A 22,713-nucleotide genomic window follows, 5' to 3' on the forward strand; every position below is an offset into this window, starting at 1 on the left:
GTATTGCTTGTCGCAGCCACGGCGAGCCAGCAGCGGCACCGAGCGCGTTAGCTCTCGCAGCCGGCGCCGTTCATGGGAACCTTGGACACGGTGGGGTGGTCGCTCCGGAAAGCGTCAAGGTCCTCGGTGGCGGTGGCTCCGGAGCCGGCGGTCCCCATTCCCTGGGGCGGGCAGGCACCTCGGGAACCCCCCCGGCCGTGCCTGCTGCGGGAGCAGTCGTGGTGCCCATGGTTGCCCAAGCGACCGGAAGCCACCACGGCTTTCATGGCAGCCTGTTGGAAAGGCACAGCGGTGTGAGCCGTTGTTGGCGCGTGCTTGGCAGACCTCTCCCCTCCCGTGCCGTTCCCGAGGCGCTCCAGCCCTCGGAGCGTGCAGAAGGGGGGATGGCACCCACTCCTCCAGCCGCGCTGAGCTGGCACCCGCAGTCCTTCGCCTCCGGCAAGGCTTTTCCCAGCAGCAGTTGCCTCCACCGGCAGCCGAACTGCTGCTCCCCGGGGTGTCCTTCACCCCCTCCCCACGCCGGGCCCCCCGAGCTGCCGCGTGTCACTGAGCATTCATCTGCTCGGGGCAGGGGACCCTGAAGACCCAGTGACAACAGCTCTCGGTGGCCCCAGCTGTTTTCCCAGGGGACACGAACACGAGCCACCCCCAGGGGTTAACGGGGCTTTTTCTCCTCACCTTCAGTTTCCGCCTGGCGTTAAATTCCTGCAGTTTCTTCTGCGTGCTGTCCATGTGAGCGAATTTGGCGGCTTTCCCGGTGACCCAGGGATGCTCCAGAGCCTGGTGGACGGTCAGTCTCTTCTGGGGGTCCAGGACGATCAATTTTCTGACCTGTAACAAACGAAAAGGTTTCATTTGTTGAAATCACAGAATCATAGAATGGTTTGGGTTGGAAGGGACCTCAAAGATCATCCAGTTCCAACCCCCCTGCCATGGGCAGGGACACCCTCCACTACACCAAGTTGCCCAAAGCCTCATCCAGCCTGGCCTTGAACACTGCCAGGGATGGGGCAGCCACAACTTCTCTGGGCAACCTGTGCCAGTGCCTCACCACCCTCAGAGGGAAGAATTTCTTCCTTAGATCTAAATCTAAATCTCCCCTCTTTCAGTTTAAATCCCCTCATTTGGTTGTTTCACGAGCACTGATCCAATGGTGGCCCCGAGCACCGGCGCCGGCTCGCTCACCAAATCCTTGGCGTTGAGGGAAACCTCGTCCCACCACGGCGACACGAACTCGTAGTCGCAGGTGAGGATGCGGCTGTACATGTACTGGTCCCCTCGCGGGTCGAAGAAGGGCTCGAAGCCGCAGAGCCTGCGAGCGCGGGAGAGAGGAGCTCCACACCACCGCCCCGGCCCCGTGGCGAACCGGCCGGCCACCGCGGTTTCACCGCCCGCGGGGCCCCGGCAGCGTTACTCACAGGATGTAGGTGATGACACCCACGGACCACATATCCACTTGAGGGCCGTACGGGCACCCGTGGAGGATTTCGGGGGCTGGAAACAGAGTTTGGGGTTCAAAGGGGTGTGGGGAGCTCCCGCAGCGCCGCCACGGCGAAGGAAACACCCCCTGGGCACCGGCAGCGCCTCCTGAGCATGGCACAGCCATCGGCCATCCCTGCACCGAGCTGTGCGTGGCCTCGGGCAGGGGGCAGCCTCCCACCCCCCAGCTCTGCCCCCCGCTCACCGCAGTACCCCGGCGTCCCGCAGACGGTTTTCATGGTGTCCTGTTCGTCCACGATCTTGGAGAGCCCGAAGTCACCTTGGAGGGACGCAGAGGGGAGCGGCTGCCATCAGGGAGAGGCACCAGTAACCCCCCTTGTGCCACAACCCCCCCCCCGGGGGGGCCCCAGCAAACCCACCGATTTTAAGGGGAGCATCCGGGGACAGGTCGGCGTAGAGCAGGTTCTCCGGCTTCAGGTCCCGGTGGACGACTCCGTTTTCGTGCAGATACTACAGAGAGGGAGCGCGGGGATGTGGGGAGGAAGGGCAGGGGCAGGGGGAGCCCCGTCTGCCTCCGACAGAGTTGGGGAGGAGGTGGCAGCGATCCGGGACCCGGCACAGACGTGGCACCAACTCGCCCAACTGTTCCTTCGGAAACATCCGACAGCTGCGGTGCCGGAGCTGCCGGCACGGCCGCGAGGGCACAGTAAGGACATTTCCTGCTATGAGTTTCCATTTTTAAACCCTCCTGTTGCCATAGAAACCCCATCTCCAGCCAACCTGTGATGCAGAGCAGCACTGACCTTCCTCCCTCCTCTCCCTCATCCCCCCCAAACGCAGATCAGAAGAGGTGCCTCCCCAGCGATGCCCTTGGTGGGCCAAGGGCGAGTGGGCAAACGCCTCTGCCCGGGGGTGTTTGGGATGGGAGCAGCTCCAGGCACCTCCCCGGGGGTGTTTGGGAGGGTGAACCCCCCCAGTGACACCCCTGACCCCCCTGCCGGGCCATCCCCAGGGGCTGCCGAGGGGGCCACGTTACCGAAACAGCTTCCAGGATCTGCTTGACCACGTGGGCAGCGTCCCGCTCGCTGTAGAACCCCCTCTCCACGATCCTGCGGGCACACGGGGTCAGCACGGCAGCACCCTGCCCCGCACGGCCCCTCCTCGCCACCGTCCCCCCAGCCGTGGTGCCCATCAGCCCCCTCCATCCTCATCCTCCCCGCGCCATCGCGGGGGGATTGGTCCCTCCTGGCTGGGAGCTAGCTGGGCACGGCGGGGTGGGCATACCTGTCGAAGAGCTCTCCGCCCGTCACCAGCTCCAGGACCAGGGCGATCTCGGTGGGCGTCTCGAAGATCTCCTTCAGCTTGATCTGCAAGGGGCGACAGGAGGGATGCGGATGCGGGACGCGGAGGCTGGCTGCACTAGGAGGAGCGGGCGACCGGGGTGTAAGGGGTTTACGGGGGCAGCCGGCGCGTTGCCCTCCTCGCCTTTTTATTTATTTCAACATAAATTATGTTTTGTTAACTGTTTGCACCAGCCCCGCTCCCGTCATCGTGCGTTAAAGATGCTGCTGGGGATGGGAAGAGACGGGCACGTGGCGCCTTTATCCTCCTCGTGTCTCCGAGCTCGTTAGCCAGGACAGGAGCTGATTTTAATTTCGCAGCTTCGTTGGCACCTCGGGGGTCTCCATCCAGCCCCGCGGCGTGGGAGCGACCCAGGCAAAGCCGCTGCCCTCGTCCCTCCCGCGCCGGATCCCGCACGTCTGCGCTTGCAGCGACGCAGGAGAGATGCCCGGAGCCCCGAGAGGCCAAAGCCCCCTGTGGTGCCAGGGCCCTGGGGCCCCACGGGTGCTTTCGGAAAGGTCCCTCGGACCGTTTTGCAGCAGAAGAGGCACTAAGAAAAAAAAAAAATCAGAGTTTTTCCTCCTGCTTCTTGGCTTTCACCCCCACGCGAGGCGAGCTTGTCTGCACGAGACCTTTGTGCCACTGCAGCGAATCTGGAATTAACAGGTCTCTCTTAAAAATACGTCCAAATGCAATTTTTTTTTTATGGAAAACAGAGAATTTCATGCTTCTTAAGACTTTTGTGACACTGTGAATTTCATGGGGCTTTAATCATTACCTTCATAGGCTGGGTGACAAGCCGTGATACCCCGCAGGGTGAGAGACACTATGTGGCAGCTTATTGCATTATAATAATACATGGAAGCACTATAATTTTCCTATTAACTTCAAAAGTTTACAATCCTATTATCATCTGCTGTCGAGGTTGGTGCCGAACGATAGCGAGCGCGTCGACGGCGCCAGCGTAAATAATGAAATGGAGCATCTCCTCTTGGAAAACCACTTGAACTTGGGAGCGAACGGAAAACTCGGTCGTTTCAATATTCAAACTGTCCAGCTGGTTCCTCCCATGTCTCCGCAGTGCCTCTTTCCGTGGAGGTTTTGGGTGGTGGCAGGGGGCAGGACACCGCTGCCAGGCTCCTCCGGGGAGCAAACACCCACTGGGCCCAGGACGGTCGTCCTGGGCTGGGCTGGGATCCCAGCTCGGGGTCCTGAGCGGTGCTGCACAAAACCAGCAGCTTGGGCAGCAGCAGCCAGTGGCGAGGGGGTGTCCTGGCAATGTCCTGGTGATGTCCCAGCCATGTCCCAATCATATACTGGTGATGTCCCAGTGATGTCCTGGCGATGTCCCAATGATATACTGGTGATGTCCCAGTGATGTCCCGGTGATGTCCTGGCAATATCCCGGTGATGTCCTGGCGATGTCCCAATGATATACTGGTGATGTCCCAGTGATGTCCTGGTGATGTCTCGGCCACACAAATCGATCAGAGCAGTGTCTGTCGCACCCCTGCAGAGCCAGTGCCCAGCACCACGGTGGCAGCAGCTGCCAGGTGGCTTTTTGTGCCATTTCTTTAACTCAGGTCATCCCCGAGATGCTTTTGCAATTTGCCGGTGGAACTGAGCAGCCGGGAATAAGCCTTTTTGGCAGGTGGAGGGACGGGGGGCGCAGACCCCCCCCCAGGCCCCTGCCATTGCCCCGGCTCTGCTGACACCGGCAGTGATTCGATGCGCTCCCGGGCGTTGCAAATCGTTCCAGCCGAGCTGCCGTTATCCCCCGAGCGCTGAGCAAGAGAAACGGCGGCCGGCCGCGCCGGGACGCAGCACCCAGCACCCGCGGCCCCGGCCTCCCCGTTTATCTCCCCTTGCAGGACTCATTACGGATGGGCAATTTGCCGCGGTGTTCATTTGATCTCCTCGATGGAAATTGCTTACCCAATGGAAACCTCAGGCCAGGGGCTGGGGGGGAGGAGGGGGGGTCTGCCCCTCCATCTCAGAGCTGGGAAGCTCAAAGGCGCCGCCGGGGCCGGGAGTTTGCCGCGGCGGCGAGTGGGGAGTCACCGTGCCGCGGCGGGGACCGGGCACCCGTGAGCCCGTCTGGGAGGCGGGGAGGGGACGTGGGGTGCAGGCGGGATGTCCCGCGGGGTCCTACTCACGATATTGGGGTGCGAGAGCCGCAGCAGGACCCCGATCTCCGTCCGCACGATCTTTTTGTCAATCTGGAAAGCAGAGCCCGCACGGAGGTGGCGTTACCTCTGGGTCTGGCCCCCCGCCGTGCAGAGACCCCCCCCTCTCACGCACCCAGTGCCACCCCCAGCCCAAACCCCGGTGCTTTTCCCCATCCAGGATCCCCATGCCACGGGAGCAATGCCTGATGGCAGCCCCATGCCCATCCTGGTACCCCATTGGTGCCAAGGAGCTTTGGGAGCGGAGCAGAGACCCCTCCTCACTGCAGCCCCCCCAACACTCACCGTCTTCTTCAGTATCTTGGCAGCGTACGGGGTGCCCGTGCCCTTCTCCTGGCAGCTGTACACCACCGAGGTGGCTCCCCTGCGGGAGGGCAGAGTTGGGGTATGTGGTCTGGATGGGGCCGGGATGGAGGGGGGGTCCCACTCACCCCATACCCCCCCCCATGACCTTTACCAGTGCCAGACCCTGGGAGCTCAGTGTCCATCTCCCCCCCTGGGCATCCCTCTCCCCACATCAGTTCCAGCTCTCCCGGGCAAAGCCATTTTAATTAAACCCGAGTCCTACGGCGGTTTAAATCCCTAAGCAGCTTTCGGGACAGGACGGAGCCGCCCTCTCCCCGCTCGAGGGTCCCCACCCCGGACGAGGCCGCGGCGCACAATGCGATCCCACCACCACGACACCTCCCGCCCGGTTACACCGCTCCGAGTTCCGAGAGGGATCGTTCCGGTGAGATCCCAGCAGTGCCCCTCAGCTGCCGGGGAGTTCTGGATCTGGTTAATGACATTTTCCAGCCACTGGACAGTGAAACCAGCCCGTTGCTGGGGCTCGTTTGCAATCTCAGCTTGGCTGCCCGGCTCCTCGGAGCGGATTAATTCTCCCCCCCCGAGTAATCGACCACGTTTTGTTGCTCTTTGGCTTCACCATCTCCTGGGACCGAGTCCAGGCTCTGCCTCGAGGTGCGCGGCGTCCCCGCCCGCCCCGTGCCCTCAGCCCTGGCAAGCACTGGCACCAAAAGGCCACCCCGTGCCAGACACTGTCTTTCACACCAAAATCTCCCCTGCGACCGAGGCCGACCCTCGGTGCGCCTGCGGGCGACCCTTTGCTGCAGCCCCGTGTGCCGAACGCCCCGGCGCTGCCGCCCTGGGGTGCTCACGAGGAAGAGGGATTTGCTTTAAAAACGAGAGCGGATTTTGCAGCTCATCCGGCTGAACCTGGGAATGGCATTCCCATGGCAACGGCAGAGCGGGTACCGGGTGCCACGGGGATGCTGCGGGGCACAGGGTGCCGCAGGGCGAGCGAAACCCAGCGGGTCCAGACCTTGGCCGTTCTCCAAACGTTTTCTTTCTTTTGCTCAACGTTTTCTATGACGTTTTTTTTTGCAAGTTAAAAGCAACTTGGAAACCAGTTCCCAGGCTCGGAGGGGAGGGGTGGCCCTCACCCTTCTCCAGCCCAGGAAAACGGGCGGAAGGCTCCAGTTTGAACCCAAAATGGCACCACCGCTGCTGCGGCCGCAGCAATAAAACACTTCCCGTGGGAGAAAAAGCCACGAGTGTCTCCCCAGGCTGCGGCAGCTCCCCCAGAGACCCCCACTGCCATGGCACAGCACCCCAACACCACCGTGCCCTGGTGCCTGGGTATTATCCGGATTTCCCAGCCAGTCTGGGCATGGGGGCAGGACCTGGCAGCCCCCACTCCCCGTCCCTCTGCCACCTGACCATGGCTGGATCCCAGCCCAGACCTGGCACCACGGCTGGAGCCCAGCCCGGACCCGGCACCTCTCGCTTTCCCACAAGATTTTTCTGCACGATTTACAGCCTGATTCCTGCTGCTCCCAGGATGGGTTGGGAGCCCTTGGCTCGGTGTTTAGGCAGTGCCAGGGTCACTCCTTGGACACGGCACAGCCCGCTGTGCCCGCGGCCCCTCGTGTGTTGCCGATTATGGTGGCGGCTGGATTCGTGCCGGCATTTGCCACCCCAGCCCCTCGCCCCGGCGGCCGCCGCTCACTGCTGCTCAAGGTCTCAGATAAATATCCGTGCTCAGCCTCGCTGCGACAGGGGATAATTGCATTTGCTTTACAGATGAACTGGAAAATGTCGAACAATGGGATTTGCCGAGAGAGCCTGCAGCGGTGGCGGGGGCACGTGCAGCCGGCCGAGTGCCAGCCTGGAGGGGAGGATGGGGAGAACCCACAGCCGAGTCGGCATGCCAGCCAGCCGCTGCGGCCATGGCGCGAGGGTCGAGAGCAGCCCCTGCATGCACCGAGTCACCCCCGGGCACATCAGGCCGGGTCCTGCGGTGGGACAGCCACTCCACGCTGCCTCCGTCCATCCCTGTCTCCCGTGGCTTCTAAGGCTGGAGCAGGATCCAACCTCACAGTCTGGCACGGCGGCTCGGGCGGCTTCGGTGTGCCACGGCAGAGAGGTGCTACGCGAATGCCGTGCGTGGCGAGCGGGACCCCCCGCCCCAGATCACATCGTGTGCCCAACGGCACGAGAGGATGGGTCCAAGAGACGGAGAGCGGTTTGCTTTGAAACAGGAGGGATGGATGGAAGGAAGGAAGGAAGGAAGGAAGGAAGGAAGGAAGGACGGAAGGAAGGAAGGAAGGAAGGAAGGAAGGAAGGAAGGAAGGAAGGAAGGATGGACGTCCTGGGGTCAGAGCCTGTCCCTCTGTCCTACGTCCATCTGCGCAGCACCACGTGCTGCCGAGCCCTGGGCTGCCACTGGCCACACCTCGATAAGAAGCCTTAAATACCAGCTTTTACCAAAGCTGCTGTTTTTCAGGCCCAAAGGCTCCTCTGCCGACGGAAACCCTGCGCACGACGGGCTGGCCCACCCTGGACCACCACCACCGAAGACATCTGCCTCAGAGCTGGGGCTCAGCGGGCGGCACTGCCGCCTCCCCACTGGCACAGCCTGGAGCCCTGCTCAAACGGGACCAGCAAACGTTCCGCACGCAGGATCCCGGCACCTCCTTGCACCCCGCTGCCCTGGGGGCACTGGGACACCGGCTGCCCCTTGTCACCTGCCCCCCACTTGGGAGTGATCCCAGCACCGGAGATCCTCAGTGCCAGTGCTGCCGCTCTCCTCTGCCGGAGGTGGGAGCTGGGCCTGGGCATCTCCGGGATGGGTCATGGCCCCTGTGGCACCGGCAGCTGCCTGGGCCCAGGGGAGCTTGACACCGGCCCTGGGGTCCCCTGCATGCTGCATCCCGAGAGGCCCTGCAAGGGCTGGGAAAGGGCCAAGGTGCCATGGAAGATGGCAGTGCCGGAGGAGCACGTGCCAGCAGCGAGGGCAAACCCACCAGGGAAGCAGAAATGGGCTTCAGGCAGGTTTAAAACACACACACCCCTCCTGGCAGCCCCGAAACGGCACACAGCACCCGTGGGACCTGGCACGCCCACCCTGCTGTCCCTGCCTGTGAGGATTTACAGCAGGACCTCTAATAAATAAGCCATGAGAGCCTCCACCAAACAGCTGGTGTCCGCCGAGGCAGCTGCCATCGGTGCCAGCGCATCAGGACGCAGCTGGTACCCTCGGTGGGGCTGTCTGACCCAGGGGGACAAATCCAGATCTGGGAATAAATCCCCCCCTGGGGCCACATCCCGTTGCTGGGGCTCGCGCTACCCGTCTGTTGCAGGTGGCTACTGCAGGAGGGACCCACCGTGGCCCCACGCTGTGCCAAGCTCATCGCCCACCCCCCAAAAAGCCTTGGGCTGCTCAGAGGGGAGACGGGGCCACGCCACGAGCGCGCTCTGTACCACGGGGGTGGGAAACGTACAGCTCCATGCATGCGGAACCCGGACCCCATCCTGCAGACCCTCAGGGAGGGCTCCCGAAATCCAACGGCAAATCCAACCCCGGCTCATGTGAGGGCAGGGTCCCCCTCCACACCCCCCTCACCCATCCCTCCACCCCACTCCATCCCTTCCTGCATCCATCCCTCTCCCCACCAGGCCAGTCCCTGCCCCGATGGAGACAAGCTCCCATGCAAGGAGCGCTCCTGCCCCCCGCCAGCGCCCCCCGACCCCCCTGCCAGCCGGTACCGTCCCAGCTCGGGGCCCACGACGTAGAAATCTTCCAAGGCCGTCTCGCGGTGGGACCCGTCGATCCAGAACTCGCTGCTGGTCTTGGAGGAGGGCATGGCTGGCCGGGGGCAGCGAGCTCCTGCCAGCTGCTTGGAAAAGGAGACTCGATTGTGGCCGCAGCCCCCCCACCCCGCTGCCCCCGACCCGTGCGAGTGCCCAGATGGCCCAGCCGAGAGCGATGCTCAGGATTATCGCACGCGATGAAGTCGCAGCCACAAATCCCCTTCCTGCCAGGCACGTACGCTGCCTTTTTGGAGATAACACCCCCCCTGCCTACGTCGTGTCCCCCCCCAGCTTCTCACACCAGGCCTCCCCACTCCCCGTTTCCCATCCTATCCCCATCCTTCTGGGGCTGCCTCAGCTTTTCCGAGCTGGCCAGGTCAGACCTTGCACCCAGGCTGGGCAATTTGGGGTATTTGCCCACCGATTCCTGCAGTCATTGCCAAACCACCCTCCCAGACACCCAGCAGGCCTGCGACCCCCCCGCAGCCCCCCGCTCTTTGCAACCCCGTTAAATTCAGGCTGGATTTGGGGACCTGCACGTACCATCAGCTGCGGCGTCGCTGCACGACGGAGCCGTGTCCCCCCCCTCGGGGCCGCCTCATCCCCGGCATGGGGTGGGCGCTGGGTGCGGGGGCCGCTCAGCTCCCACTCGCCCCGGGGCTGCCGCCGAGCCCGGCTGCAGCCCCCCGGGCCTGTGGTGCCAACCGGCCGGCAGGGCCCCCCCGCTGCTCCCCACCGCGGGGGTGTCAGAACTCAGCAGCAGGAGGGTGGAGGGATGGAGGAGGGATGCAAGAGGGATGCAGGAGCGGTGTTGGGATGCAGGAGGGGTGTTGGGATGCAGGAGGGGTGTCAGAAGGATGGAGGGATGGAGGAAGGATGCAGGAGGGATGGAGGAAGGATGCAGGAAGGTTGAAGGGATGCAGGAGGGATGGAGGAAGGATGCAGGAAGGATGGAGGGATGCAGGAGGGATGCAGGAGGGGTGCCGGAGGGGTGCCGGAGGGGTGCGCGGATGCAGGGACGCCGGGAGAGAGGAAGGTGGGGCCGCGGGGCCGGGGCTGCGGCGCTCGGGGACCCTCCCAGGCAGCAGCACGGGCCGGCCCCGCTCCCGCCTGGCTCGGCCGTGCCACCCCCCGGCCCGCCGCCGCCACTGCACCGCGCCCCGCCAGCCCCCGAGGCTCCGGGCCGTGCCCGGCGGTGGCGGGGGGGGGGGCGCTCAGGGCGGCCCCGGGCCCCCGCCCCACGCTGCAGCCGCTCGCAGCGCCGGGATCAGGGCCCGCGGCGGGGGGGGGCACGGCGCCGGATCGGGTCCCGCTCCCGGGGAGCGCCCGGCACCCCCCCGCGTACCGAGGGACGGACCCGCCCCGCAGCCCGGGGAGCACCCGCAGCCCTGCACCCCCCCCCGGGGGCCGCATCCTGCCCCGCAGCCCGGGGAGCACCCACAGCCCTGCACCCCCCCCGGGGGCCCGATCCCGCCCCGGGAGGACGCGGGCGCTGCCGGGCGCGGCCGCACGGTGACGCCGTCGCCCACCGGATGGGAGCGGGGGGGGCGGGGGGCGGGTGTCAGGGGCGGGAGGGGGTGGGAGGGGGAGGGGGCAGGGCGGGGCTGAGATTGGGATTGGGGCGGGATGGGGTGGGGGTGGGAAGGAGGGGCGTGGCGGGGAGGGGGCTGGGGTAGGGTTTGGGTGGGGCTCAGGGGTGGGGTGGGGTGGGAATGGGGTTGGTGATGGGGTGGGAATGGGATTGGGGATGGGGTGGGAATGAGGTGGGAATGGGATTGGGGATGGGGTGGACCCGGGCCAGGAACGGGATGGGAACAGAGATAAGATCGGGGTGGGACTGGGAATGGGGTTGGGATGGGGCCAGGGGCGGGTTGGGAGTGGAAATGGGGCTGGGGTGGGATTTGGGATGGGAATGGGGATGGGCTGGGGGTGGGATTTGGGGTGGAAATGGGGCTGGAAAGGGATTTGGATGGAAATGGGGCTGGGGGCTGGGCTGTCTACTCTGGCAGGAGCCCAGTGGGGTTTTGTGTTTCCCGCAGCACGGGAGGTTTGTCCTGAATGTACTGGGGCAGGAAACGAATCCTGGCGAGCCTGCAGCTGTGGGTCACACCATGCTGGTGGCATCAGCTCTGACACCAAACGTGCCGAGGCGTGTGGGGGCTTCGGCGAGGAGCCCCGTTCCCCCTCCTCATCTGGGACCCGGCCGGCCGATGGGCTCTTTTTCAAGCCCTCCTCCACAAAGCTGCGAGCCAGGAGCAGATTTTTATGTTTTGCTATTAAAAATCGGAAATAGTGAGAGTGTCCCACGGGGCAGCGACCCTGCACATGGGTGGTGGGGCCCCGGGGGTGCGGCACAGCCCCCCCACCGCCGTGGCTCGGACCGGAGCCCCGTATGAAAGGCTGCACCGCGAAGGTCTCGCCGGCACGAAACGTTCTCCTTGTAATGGGCTTCCCAAGCATTTATTAGAATATTTTATCATATCTGAGGGAGGCAAACTCAGCCCTGCTTGATCCAGTCGCGTTGCAACTCTCTTTTGAAAGGGATGTTCTTAACGGGAGTGACCTGCTAAGTGAATTAATTGACTCTCCCTCCGTTTCTTCCCATTCTGGTCTGTTGTGGAGACCAGGGTGGGCTGGAAGAGGCTGGTTTGCATAATTAATATTTATTGCTTCATCCAGAACAACCACAATCCCCCTGTTCAGGGGGCTGCGTCTGAAAACCCTGCCCATGGCACCTACAGACACCCCCTCTGCCACCCATGGGTGGGCACCGGATGGAGCGTGGGGCTGGAGCCAGCCTGGGCAGCGGGAGGGGGGCATGGGGCTGTGATACCAGCCAGGCAGCCCCTGCACAGCCCAGCACCCCCAAGCTCGCGCCCCCCGCTGGGACAACTTCCCAGGGTGCAGACCTGGCCCCCAGCCCACGGGAAGGGGCTGAGCTGCACCTCAAGGATCGGGCCCTGGCACTGGGCAAGTTGCCCTGGGCACTGGCCCGTCCTCCCCCTGGTTTGGTGGGAAGATGGGGCTGGAGGAAAGCCTCTGGCCTTTTGTCTGCAGGAGAGGAATTAATTATTTTGTTCTCTCATTACACTGGAATAAAATCCATTTTAGAGCAGCATAAATTTAGGTGCCTGAAGTCACTTTTTTTAACAGCCCGGGAAACATTTCTCTCCCTCTCTCGCCCTTCTCCAAATCATTTCTGTCTCGCTGCACGGCCACCGATGTTCCAGATGAAGCACAAACTGGGGGGGACCAACCCTGGTATGGCAGAGAGGCTGTGTGGGGCACGGACCCATCCCTGGGCATGGGATGGGAGAGGGAGGCCAGAGCAGGGACCCTCAAGGCCCCCCTGAACCCCATAAGCTGCCAGCGCCGGGATAGGTGTTGCCGGCAAAACGCAGCCGGAGCAGAGCGGCGGCGGCTGGGAACGTTCCCGGCCTCCTCCTCCCGCCGCCCAGCGATGCTCAATTGTTTGGAACATAAAATGGAAATTAATACATACGGTTCGACTCCCCCCGGCATCGCCCCCCCCCCTCCCAGCGCCGCGCGCCTTGTTAATTGAATGGCACGAAGCAAATGAGGTCAGAGCTCACTCCAGCCGGACAAGGACACGGGAACACAGCGCGCCCGGCAGCGAGGCGGGTCTGCCTTCCCAGTGATGTTCAGCATTCCCGCCAGGATCCGCTCATTAAAAACCTAAAAGACGGCGTAAGCGTCCCATTAGAGCCCCCGCGCGTCTGCGGCGCCTGCCCGCGCAGCCACGGCGGCGGTGGGAGGCCGGAGCGCGCGGGGAGCGGGCAGCGGGTGGGCAGGGAGGCAGGGATGAGGGATGGGAGGGGGTCCGGGTGGGGATCCCGTGGGGGTGCGGGGTCCTCCGGGGTGCAGTGGCTGCGTGGAGAGGTCCCGCGTGGACCCAGAGCTGGAGGGTGGGAGAGATGCAGCCGGCCAGGATGCTGCCGGAGCAGAGCAAGCCGTGTGCCCAGGACATGCCACTGCCAGTGATGCCCAGGGCCCTGTCACCTTCCTCACGCTGTCCCCTCTCTTTGACGTGACCCCTTCAGCCAGGGTTGCGGGAGCATTTCCCACGCCGTGCCTCAGTTTCCCCAGGTCTGGCAGGGCAGCACAGCCCACCCGTGCAGAGGCCCACGGGTGCTGAACCCCCCATCACCTGGGGTGTCCCTGGGGATGCTCCCAGCTCCGTCTCGGGCACCGACTCCTGCTCTCAGGCCAGACCCTGCTGCTTTCAGTGGTCCGTATATGCCACTCCAGCACCATCCCACTGATGCAGGTGGTGACCTGGCCTGTGCCAGAGCTCCTGCGGGACCCTGGGCAGAGGCAGCGAGCAGGGACCCGCAGGACCTGGCCCCTCCTGGGCTCCCCTCCACGAGGCTTTGCCCAGGAGAACCCAACGGGCTCCATGCCGCCGTGGCAGGCACCATCCCCGTGGGACACACCATCCCCACGGGACACACCATCCCCATGGGACACACCGTCCCTCCGGCACTGCCAGCACTGACGGGGGCTGCACTCAGTGCTGCACGCCAAGGTGCCAGGGTGGGGTCCCCGTTCCCCACGCCCCCCGCCGCAGCCAGACCCCAGGGCAGGCAGATGGCCCTCGGAGCCCGCCCAGAGCCACTCGACGCCCCAGCCATGGGCACCCACGTTTCGAGGCCTCGCTCAGGCGGGAGCATGTTGTGCCGGTGCCACGGGGCTTTGGCTGCCCCATCCTTTCCCTGGCAAGTGCCGGGTGCTGGGACGGAGCCCACCCAGCATCTCCCCTCTCCCGGAGGAGGCTCAGGCATCCAGCATCTCCCTCTTGAAACAAAGGCAGCATCTCCTTGTGCCGCCGCTCGTCCTCCTCCTCCTGCTCCTCCGTTTCCTCCTCTCTCCTTTCTCTCTTTTCCTTTTTTTTTCTTTTTTTTTTTTTAAAAACAAGAAATGAGTTGTCTTCCCGCAGATGTGACTAAAAGCACTCTGGAAATGTCAGCCACTGCTGGAAAGGGACCCAGATAACATTTAGCTTTAGGTAAGAGAGTAGATTTTCTCTGCACTAATTCATATTTATAAGCTCTCCTGTTCCCGGGGAGAGCGCGGCACTGATAGCACTTGCTGATTGCCAGCGAGCGGAGCAGGGAATTGTTTTCATATCTGAGATTAAAGAGTGGTTTCTGCTCCCAGTGGCACCTGTGTATTTACGCTGGTCATTCTCAATTCGTTCTTATAAGATTAAGACTGGAAATGGGAAATGGTTATATAGTGCCGAGCCCAGGAGGGGCCGGGGGCTGCGGGGGGACGGGGCAGCGCCGGCTCGGTGGTCCCGGCGTACCGAAGCCCGAGGCGGGGGTAGCAGAGCCCGGCTGCTGCATCGGGGCCAGACCGGGAGTTTGCTGGGGGCCGGGGGCTCTGCATCCTTTGGGGGGTCCTGGTGGAAACGCTTCACTGAGACGGAGAATCCTTGGCCGGATCCTGCGGGATGGTCCCTCCACACGGCCCCGGCGGGGATGGACGGGTGACGGACGGGTGACGGATGGGTGATGGATGGGTGATGGATGGGTGATGGATGGCTGGAGCGGAGCGGGCAGCGGGGTGGACACAAGCGCGATAGATTAAGTGAAAGATTTAAAGATTTCTCTCTATTATTATTATTTTTCAACACATCCCGGGGTTTGTGTCAGCTGATTAAAAGCAAACAAGTAAAGCCCTTCTTCTCCACAGCGGATCAAGGATTTGGGAACTTTTAGAGCTTTATTTAGTTTTTCTCTTTTGCTTTTTTTTTTTTTTTTTTGGAAATCGTGTTTGTGAACTGGCTGAGCAGCTCCGGAGAGAGTCAGAGCGTAAAGACGGGGGGAAAAGAGAAAAGTGGGTTGTGTTGGGGATGGCAGGGCCTGGATCCGGGGGGAGGACGGGGGGGAAAAAGGGGCAGGAGGCGGCGGGGGAGGCAGGAGGGGTTGGGGTGGAAAGGGAAAAAGGCGAAAGGAGAAACAAGACAATGGCAGAAGGCACCCCGGGGACTTCCTGAGAGGTTTTAGAAATTCAAAATACGCCTTAGAGCCTCAAAGCTGTGTCAGTCACAGCCCCGGCGCAGGGATCACTAAGGCTGTGGCCAAACAATACCAGATTGTCTGAGGAAGGTGGGAAAATAGGGGGTCTCAGCGGCTCCCGCTCACACCAGCGGTTCCGCTCGTCAAGCACGCGTTCCACATGAATCAGTTCTGGACAGAGCCGCGGCATAATCCCCGCCAGCCTCGCTATGACAACTTGAAGGAGAATTCGGCGGCTGAGTGACAGCAGACGGAGAACTGACAAGGCAAAAGACTCCAGGACTTTCCTTTTTTTTCTTTTTTCCTCTTTTTTTTTTTGCCTTTTTCCCCCCCCTTTTCTTTTTTTCCCCCCAGTAACTTTTTTGGGCAGCTCGTTCGGGCGCGCGCGCGTCCACGCACTTGTGTGCTCACGCGTGTGTGTTCACACGTGTGCTCCCGCGTGCTGCCGGAGCGGGCAGAGGGGCTTTGCTCTCTCCTTGCAGCCAAAAAGATCCCTCTGACCTTACCCCCGCTCCTGGGGACCCCCCAGTCCTGCCCGGCACCGGGGATGCTCGAGGGTCCGGCCGCCCCTCCGGTCCCGTCACTGCCCAGGAGTTTCGGGGAAGGGCTGGGGGCTCATGGCAGCCCCTGCGAGGTGGTGGGTGTGCAGGCAGGAGCTGGCAGGAGCAGGCAGGAGCTGGCAGGAGCAAGCAGGGGCTGGCAGGAGCAAGTAGGGGCTGGCAGGAGCTGGCAGGGGCAGGCAGGGGCAGGCAGGGGCTGGCAGGAGCAGGCAGGGGCAGGCAGGAGCTGGCAGGCGCAAGCAGAGGCAGGCAGGAGCTGGCAGGGGCTGGCAGGAGCTGGCAGGAGCAGGCAGGGGCTGGCAGGGGCTGGCAGGGGCTGGCAGGAGCTGGCAGGGGCAGGCAGGGGCAGGCAGGAGCTGGCAGAACCAGGCAGGAGCAGGCAGGAGCTGGCAAGAGCAGGCAGGAGCTGGCAGGGGCAGGTAGGGACTGGCAGGGGCCAAGCAGCAGGGCTCCCTGCACACCTGCCATTAAGGTTTTAATAACCTGAGGCTCATTATCAGGGGCACGATGGGCAGTGCAGCCCTTCCAGCGAGTCCTTGGCTGGTACCAGCCACGTGCATTGGCAGCTCAAGCTCCGAGGGGCTCCGGACCCCTTCCTCCCCCCTGGCTGCAGCCCACGAGTCTCCAGGCCACGCCGAGCTGGGTGGGCACCGGCGGTTCACCACCATGCCGCGCCAGGGACGTCCCTGTTGCCGCTTCACCCCTGCCACCCCCCTGCTCCTGCCTCGTTAGGTGAACGACGTGTGTTATTAATAATCACATCAAGAATAAAAAGTGCTTCTGTCGCCTCTGGATCCGGCTCCTTTTCGGGCTCCCCTGTTCTGGTTCCACATGCCTGCTCAGGGAGGCACGACGTATAAAAGGAACTAATTAAAAATTGCCAGTGTCTTATGTTGGAGCATTTGGGCGCGTTCAGTGGTGAAAGACAAGCGTCTTGTTGCAAGAAAATCAATTTTACAGTTACAGGAGCAGAATAAATGGAGGTGGTGCATTAAGGCAAAAGGATGAGCGGGGGTTCCGAGGGTGCCAGTGTGGCACCTGCCGCAGGGATGCGGGACGAGCCGTCCTGGAGATGCTCCGGGTATGGAGCTGCAGCTGCTCGTCCCAGCAGCGGGTTTTGCTCGGACTGTGGGCTTTTCCCCCAAAGCAGCAGCCACAACCTGGGCTGGCCAGACTGGAAAAGCCAGAATTGCTCCCCAAAAAGCCACCCCGAGCATCACCGCGTGGTGCACGTGGGGCCGGGGAGGTCGCTGCGTCCTGAGCCCCGGGCAGCCCCGGCACGTCCCGGCTCACGCCACGAATCCATTCCCCGTCCCCGCCGCACGCGTCCCTCGCTGTGCTTTATTTACATCGCCTCTCTGCAGGCATGTGGCTAAAATGTATTGGTTTCGTGCACGATTTCATTGTCTTTTTGGGGTCAGGAGAACGGTAAACAAGCCGATTATCCTTGGCGGAGGGGGTTAACCGCTCTGCGCCCCGCTCCGCCATGGGTGCCCAGGTGGGTGCCCAGCTGGTGGGTTTCCCTGGCTCAGGACAGTTCCTGGCTGCCTGGAAATGGGGGGGCAGCAGCCGGGGGGGCCAAACCAAAATGACTTTTATGCCAAACTGGATGGGGGCAGGCAGGGAGCGCGGCGGGAGCGTGGGCGGCCACGGGGGTCCGCTCTGGGACCCCCCTTTGCCAGCACTGGGGTCTCTCCGCCACTTCTGTAGCCACCACCGCCACCGTGACCCCTCCTGCGTCCCCTTCCCGGCCCTGGCAGGATTTTCTTTTCTTTGCTCGTCACACCAGGACAGCGCCGATCCCTAATCCCCAAATCGTCCCTCGCCGGTTTTACATACAGCTCTAAGCTCCTCATAATAGATTTAGTTAAAAAAAAAATAAATAAATAAAGGGAAGGAAATAAAAACCCCTCTGTGGGTTATTACGGGATATTTTTGTTTTAATTGAAAACTACTCCGAGCACAGAGGGCCGGATCCTCGCTGGTGTAACCCAGCACAGTTACCAGCACAGTGTAACTCAGCACCACTTGGGGGATGAGACCACTTGATGCCAGTTCAGGATTTGGCCCCCCCTCCAGAGCTCCCCCAGCTGCTCTTCCCATGCAGGAGCATCCCTCAGCACGACCCGGGAGCTCAGCACCCCAAGAACCGGATCAAGCACGGCTGAAGGAATGGGCTGTGGGATGATTAATGGGTCAATCACAGCCCAGTCTGCGCGGGGTGCCGGAGAGAATTCCCTGGAAAAGAGCAGCCGGGAGCAGAGGGGCTCTGGGACTGACTGGATGGGTGCTGGGGAGCTGCTCCCCCTTCCCTGGCACCCACCATGCCCACCACCCCAAAACCCACTGGGGTCGATGCCACAGACCGGGGCCGCTCCCGCCCCGGTGCCCCCTGCCCAGCGCGGGGCTGGCCCTGGGTCCCCCCCGGCCCCTGGCTCCCCCCAGCCCCCCAGTGCCCCTTGCCCAGCACCCTGAGCCCCACTGAGAGGTCTGCTGGGGCATGGTCAGTGCCAGGGTGGCCGGGCTGCCACACGGCTAACGAACTTAATTAAGTTGCTGAGCTGGTTTCTCGGAGTTTGCTCGTCTGGGATTTTTTTATTATTTTTTTTTTTCTGAGAAGTTGCCTTGAAACCTCGGCTGGGAGGTGTGGGGAGGCAGGGAGGGCTCCGGGTGAATTAGCATCTGCAGAGCTGTGCCTCGCATTCCAAACCCCCTTTATCTCTATTAGCACCTAATAAAGACAGAGCTTTGCTCTAATTCATAATTATAGCGCTGGGTGGAAATATTTGTGTTTCTATTCCCTGGGAGTTTGTCTCCAAACCCCTCAGCCAATTTGGAGGGAAAGATGGTCGGGTTCCCCCTGGCCCTGCGCCGCGACCCGTGGGCTGGCAAGGGGCTGCTCAGGCCCCTGCGTGTGGGGCAGAGCCAGGGGCACCCAAAGCCCGGGGACCATGACTGGTTGCACGAGGGATTGATTGCACGAGGGATTGATTGCACGAGGGATGCTTGCACAAGGGATGCTTGCACGAAAGATGCTTGCTCAAGGGGTACGAGGGCTCGGCTGCCCGGAGCAGGGCCAGCAGTAGCCCCTAGACAGGCAGCGTGGGCAGCCGCTGCCCACATGTCCTTTGTGGTTCCCACCGGGGGCAGGGACACAGCGGTGGCCCCGGCGCACCCGAGCCCCTTCCTGGCACGACCCCCTCGGGGCTGAAGAGCACCCCTGGGCTCAGAGGGCCACTGTCCCCTTGCTGGCCGTGGCCACCCAGGGCTGGATCTGACCAGCAGCGATGCAGGCAGTGGCCAGGCCAGCACCCAGCGTGCCGCCCCGCTGCCGCAGCTCTGCCACCGTGGCACCCAGCGTGCCGCCCCGCCACCGCAGCTCTGCCACCGTGGCACCCAGCGTGCCACCCCGCCACTGCAGCTCTGCCACCGTGGCACCCAGTGTGCCACCCCGCCACCGCAGCTCTGCCACCGTGGCACCCAGTGTGCCACCCCACCACCGCAGCTCTGCCACCGTGGCACCCAGCGTGCCACCCCGCCACTGCAGCTCTGCCACCGTGGCACTCAGTGTGCCACCCCGCCACCGCAGCTCTGCCACCACGGCACCCAGCGTGCCGCCCCGCCGCTGCAGCTCTGCCACCGTGGCACCCAGCGTGCCGCCCCGCCGCTGCAGCTCTGCCACCGTGGCACCCAGCGTGCCGCCCCGCCGCCGCGGCTCTGCCGCCGCCTCTCCCGGAGCTCGTTGTGGATTCACCGCACTCCCCGGCACAAATGGGTTTAAACTACCTTAAGTGTTTCAGCAGGGAACTGGCGCTGGCGATGTAACACTGTATTACCGCAGCATTAGGAGTGAAGTATCGATCCTAATCCCCTGGTTCAAAATAGGATTATCAGAAGGGAAGGGGAGGGGGGGATGCGGGAGGGTGCCCCATCCCCGTCCCCTTCCCCAGCCCCGACCCCGTTCCCAGCAGCCCTTGTCCCTGCGGAGGAGGAAGGGGCTGGTGTCTGCGGTGGTACCCGGAGATGCCCCTCGCCTGGAGCTGGCAGCATCCCCTGGGCCGGTACCAGCCCCTCGGTGCCCTGCAGGGATTGGGCCACCCTGGGCTCTGCGGGAAGGGGCCGAAGGGGCGTTTGGGTGACGACGAAATGCTGCCACGGCAGATGAGGTCGGTGTCTCCCCGCGGCAGTGACCGCGGCGGTAGCGGTTCCGTTTGACTGTCTCCAGACACATTCCCATTACTCGGCCCCAGAAAAGCCGCCTCCCCGATCGATACCCGCGCCGTGATTCCCGATTGATTGATTGACCGATAGAGCAAACCGCTGCGGCTCAGCCTCTGCTTTCCCAGGCCTGGGGGGCTTTGCTGGGTTCCTGCTATGTTTCCCCTTTGCCATTACTCCTTTTTTTACCCCTCGCTGCCCAGTGAGGGGGGAGCAGACCCTGCCCGGCGCTGCCGGCTCCTACCGGGGTCGGCTGCCAAGTGCCGTGAGGGGATGGGGCTGGGGGGGCTGCAGAGCCCAAGAGAAACAGGGCTGTGGTGATGGCACAGCTGCACCGCGAGCGGGTTGCACCCAGGGGTGAGTTGCACCAGGAGCTGGTTGCACCAGGAGCTGCCGTCGTGCCCAGGCCCCCCTGGCAGTGCCCTGGGCTGATGGCCATGGTTAGTCGGTCAGGAAAGGGGGAAACGGATCCACCAGAGCCCTCCGGTGACACCGGCTGGGTGGCTGCTCGTTTCTCAGATTAATGCACGTGACGGAGGCTGGGGGTGGATTCGGGACTCTTCAGTGCAGGAAAAGAAGAGTGGGGGTCTCTGAAGCCCCCCCTCCCCTGCCCTCCATCCCACCTCCTCCATCCCAGCCCTGGGGCTTTCTCCCACCAGCTCAGCCCCAGCACGGGCCACGGCTGCCAGGCTGAGCCCCCGTGGCACGGCCGTCCCCTCCTCGGCTCTTGGCTTCTCCGCGCCCGGCTGCCTCCGGCCATGGTTCCCATTTCACTCCTAATCTCCTCTCCTTAGTTTTTAATCCCCTCTCTCCTCCCGGGCTGCTTCTCCCTCTCCTCCCTCGCCTCCTCTCCTTCCCTCCCTCCCCTCGCCCTCCCCCTCCCCGCAAGACAAATTACCCGTAATGATATGCTGAAGGCCATGACACCCGTGTTGTCTCTTTGTCATCCTTCGCGGTGCAGCCTGAAAAGATAATACAAAATGCGGCACTTATCTACAATTGAGCGCCAAGACAACTTGCTAATCCCTTAATAACGCGGCGGCCGGGGCCTCGCCGGCTGCCGGCTCCCGCCGCCGCATGCCAAATTGCCGCCGCTGCTGCCAGAGGCTGGCCGTGCCCCTCGCCGGCGCGGGCGCGCGGTGCCGTACGGGCACGCGGTGCGGTGTGTGCTGGCTGTCGGGGCCGCGCTGGGCAGACAGCGGCAGCAGGTGGGTCCGTGGGGGGGGGGAAACCCCCATCGATGGACCCAAAAGGGTGCGGCGAGGGGCCGGGGCAGTGGGAGCGGCGAGCGGCAGCGCAGGGGAGACAGATGCCAACCCTGAGGTTCAAAGGGTTGTATCCCTGCGGGCCTGATCCTGACTCCACTGGTGCCCATGGAATCCCCATCCCTGACGGCTGCTCTTGGTCCAGCCCTGCTGGGGAGGGGGCACAGGGCCTCCATGTGCACCGGCCCGTCGCACGTCAGTGCGGCTCTGGGTGTCCCAGAGGGGGACAAAGAGTCCCACCAGGGGACGAGTATCGCCGCACCTAGAGCATCACCAGAGCATCACTGCACCCGGAGCATCGCTGCACCCAGAGCATCACCAGAGCATCACCAGAGCATCACTGCACCCGGAGCATCACTGCACCCAGAGCATCGCTGCACCCGGGACAGAGGCACCGGGGCCCCCCGAGTCTGGCATCCCCCTGCCCTGCGCCGCCGTGACCGACAGAAATTGCCACTTAATTTCCGGCTCCCTTTCCCCTTCCCACCCCCGCCGTGATTTACCTCTCCCCAGAGGAGCCCCAGAGCTGTAAACACACTTTTATTTGTCAGCCGTGTCCCTGCAGCGGGTGAGGCTGTTGAAAAGGTAATATATGATTCCAGTCCTCTTTGCTTGATGATGTCGGGATTAGGAGCCCTACATATTTTATAGGAACCTCTACATGATCTTCCTTTATAAATCATTTAAATAGGAGTGTCTTTTCTTGGTGTGGGATATGAAATATTTACCGGTGTGGATGAAGGCTCCGCGGCCGTGTTTACCCTCCCGCTCCCCAGACCGCCGCACGTACAAACAGCTCAGCCCGGCGCAGCCCTTCGCCGCTGCCGGCGACGCGCCGGTTCAACGGCAGCTCGGCCGTGGCACGGGGAAGGTGACAGCCAGGATGGGGTCCCTGGGGATGGGAGCTCCCACCAAGGGGAATTTTGGGGCCTGAAGCATCCCCCCAGCTGCATTTTGCTGCAAAATGGAATGATTTTGGGACAGCACCCCAGAGGGTCCACTCCGTAGCACCCACCAGCCCCGTGCCGGGGCATTGCCGCCCACCGTATGGCTGGCTCCAGCCTGCAAAATTGGGGTCCCCTGGCAGCTCCCGCATTCCCAGGGCCGGACCCCCCATCTCTGCTCACCCTGGTGCCTGCCTGGCCCCGGCTCCAGCCCCGGCAGCATCCCGCTCCCCGCCCCATTAGCATTCACGGCAATTCTTTCCATTTCTTACCTGGCAGGGGAATGAAAACACGTTGTTCCCCCCAGCAGGGTGTTTCCTACGGCGAGCCCCAACTTTTCAATCATTTCTTGGCACCGCCGTGGCAGAGCGCGGCCCCCCCGCCCCCCCGGGCAGGAGCCGTTGCTATTAAAAGGCTCACCCAGGGGCATGTATTTTACATAAGACGCCGTGTACATGCTGTGCAACATTCAGCAGGATCATGCTGGAGCAATTGGTCCGAATATAATGCCGGTTACCTTGCGAGCGCGGAGCTCGCCGAGGGGAACGGATGCTCGCTCCGTGCCGGGGGGAGAAACCGCTCCTCGGCCAAGGCAAAGCTCGGGGGGCTGGCGGGGGGCAGGGGCG

General features: G+C 63.1%; 1 protein-coding gene across 1 annotated transcript; it reads right to left on the reverse strand.

The window, feature by feature from the left end:
• Window positions 1-47: 47 nt before the first annotated feature.
• Window positions 48-9,112, reverse strand: LOC147526787 (calcium/calmodulin-dependent protein kinase type IV-like). Its single transcript, XM_086627800.1, has 11 exons — window positions 9,015-9,112; window positions 5,253-5,331; window positions 4,938-5,000; window positions 2,725-2,807; window positions 2,477-2,549; window positions 1,860-1,950; window positions 1,685-1,759; window positions 1,419-1,494; window positions 1,186-1,312; window positions 679-831; window positions 48-272 (listed from the first exon to the last, which is right to left on the reverse strand). The coding sequence occupies exons 1-11, from the start codon at window positions 9,110-9,112 to the stop codon at window positions 48-50; spliced, it is 1,143 nt and encodes a 380-aa protein (XP_086483926.1).
• Window positions 9,113-22,713: the final 13,601 nt, after the last annotated feature.

This window comes from Tauraco erythrolophus, chromosome 28, assembly GCF_009769465.1.
Source record: "Tauraco erythrolophus isolate bTauEry1 chromosome 28, bTauEry1.pri, whole genome shotgun sequence".
Lineage (NCBI taxonomy): Eukaryota > Metazoa > Chordata > Aves > Musophagiformes > Musophagidae > Tauraco > Tauraco erythrolophus.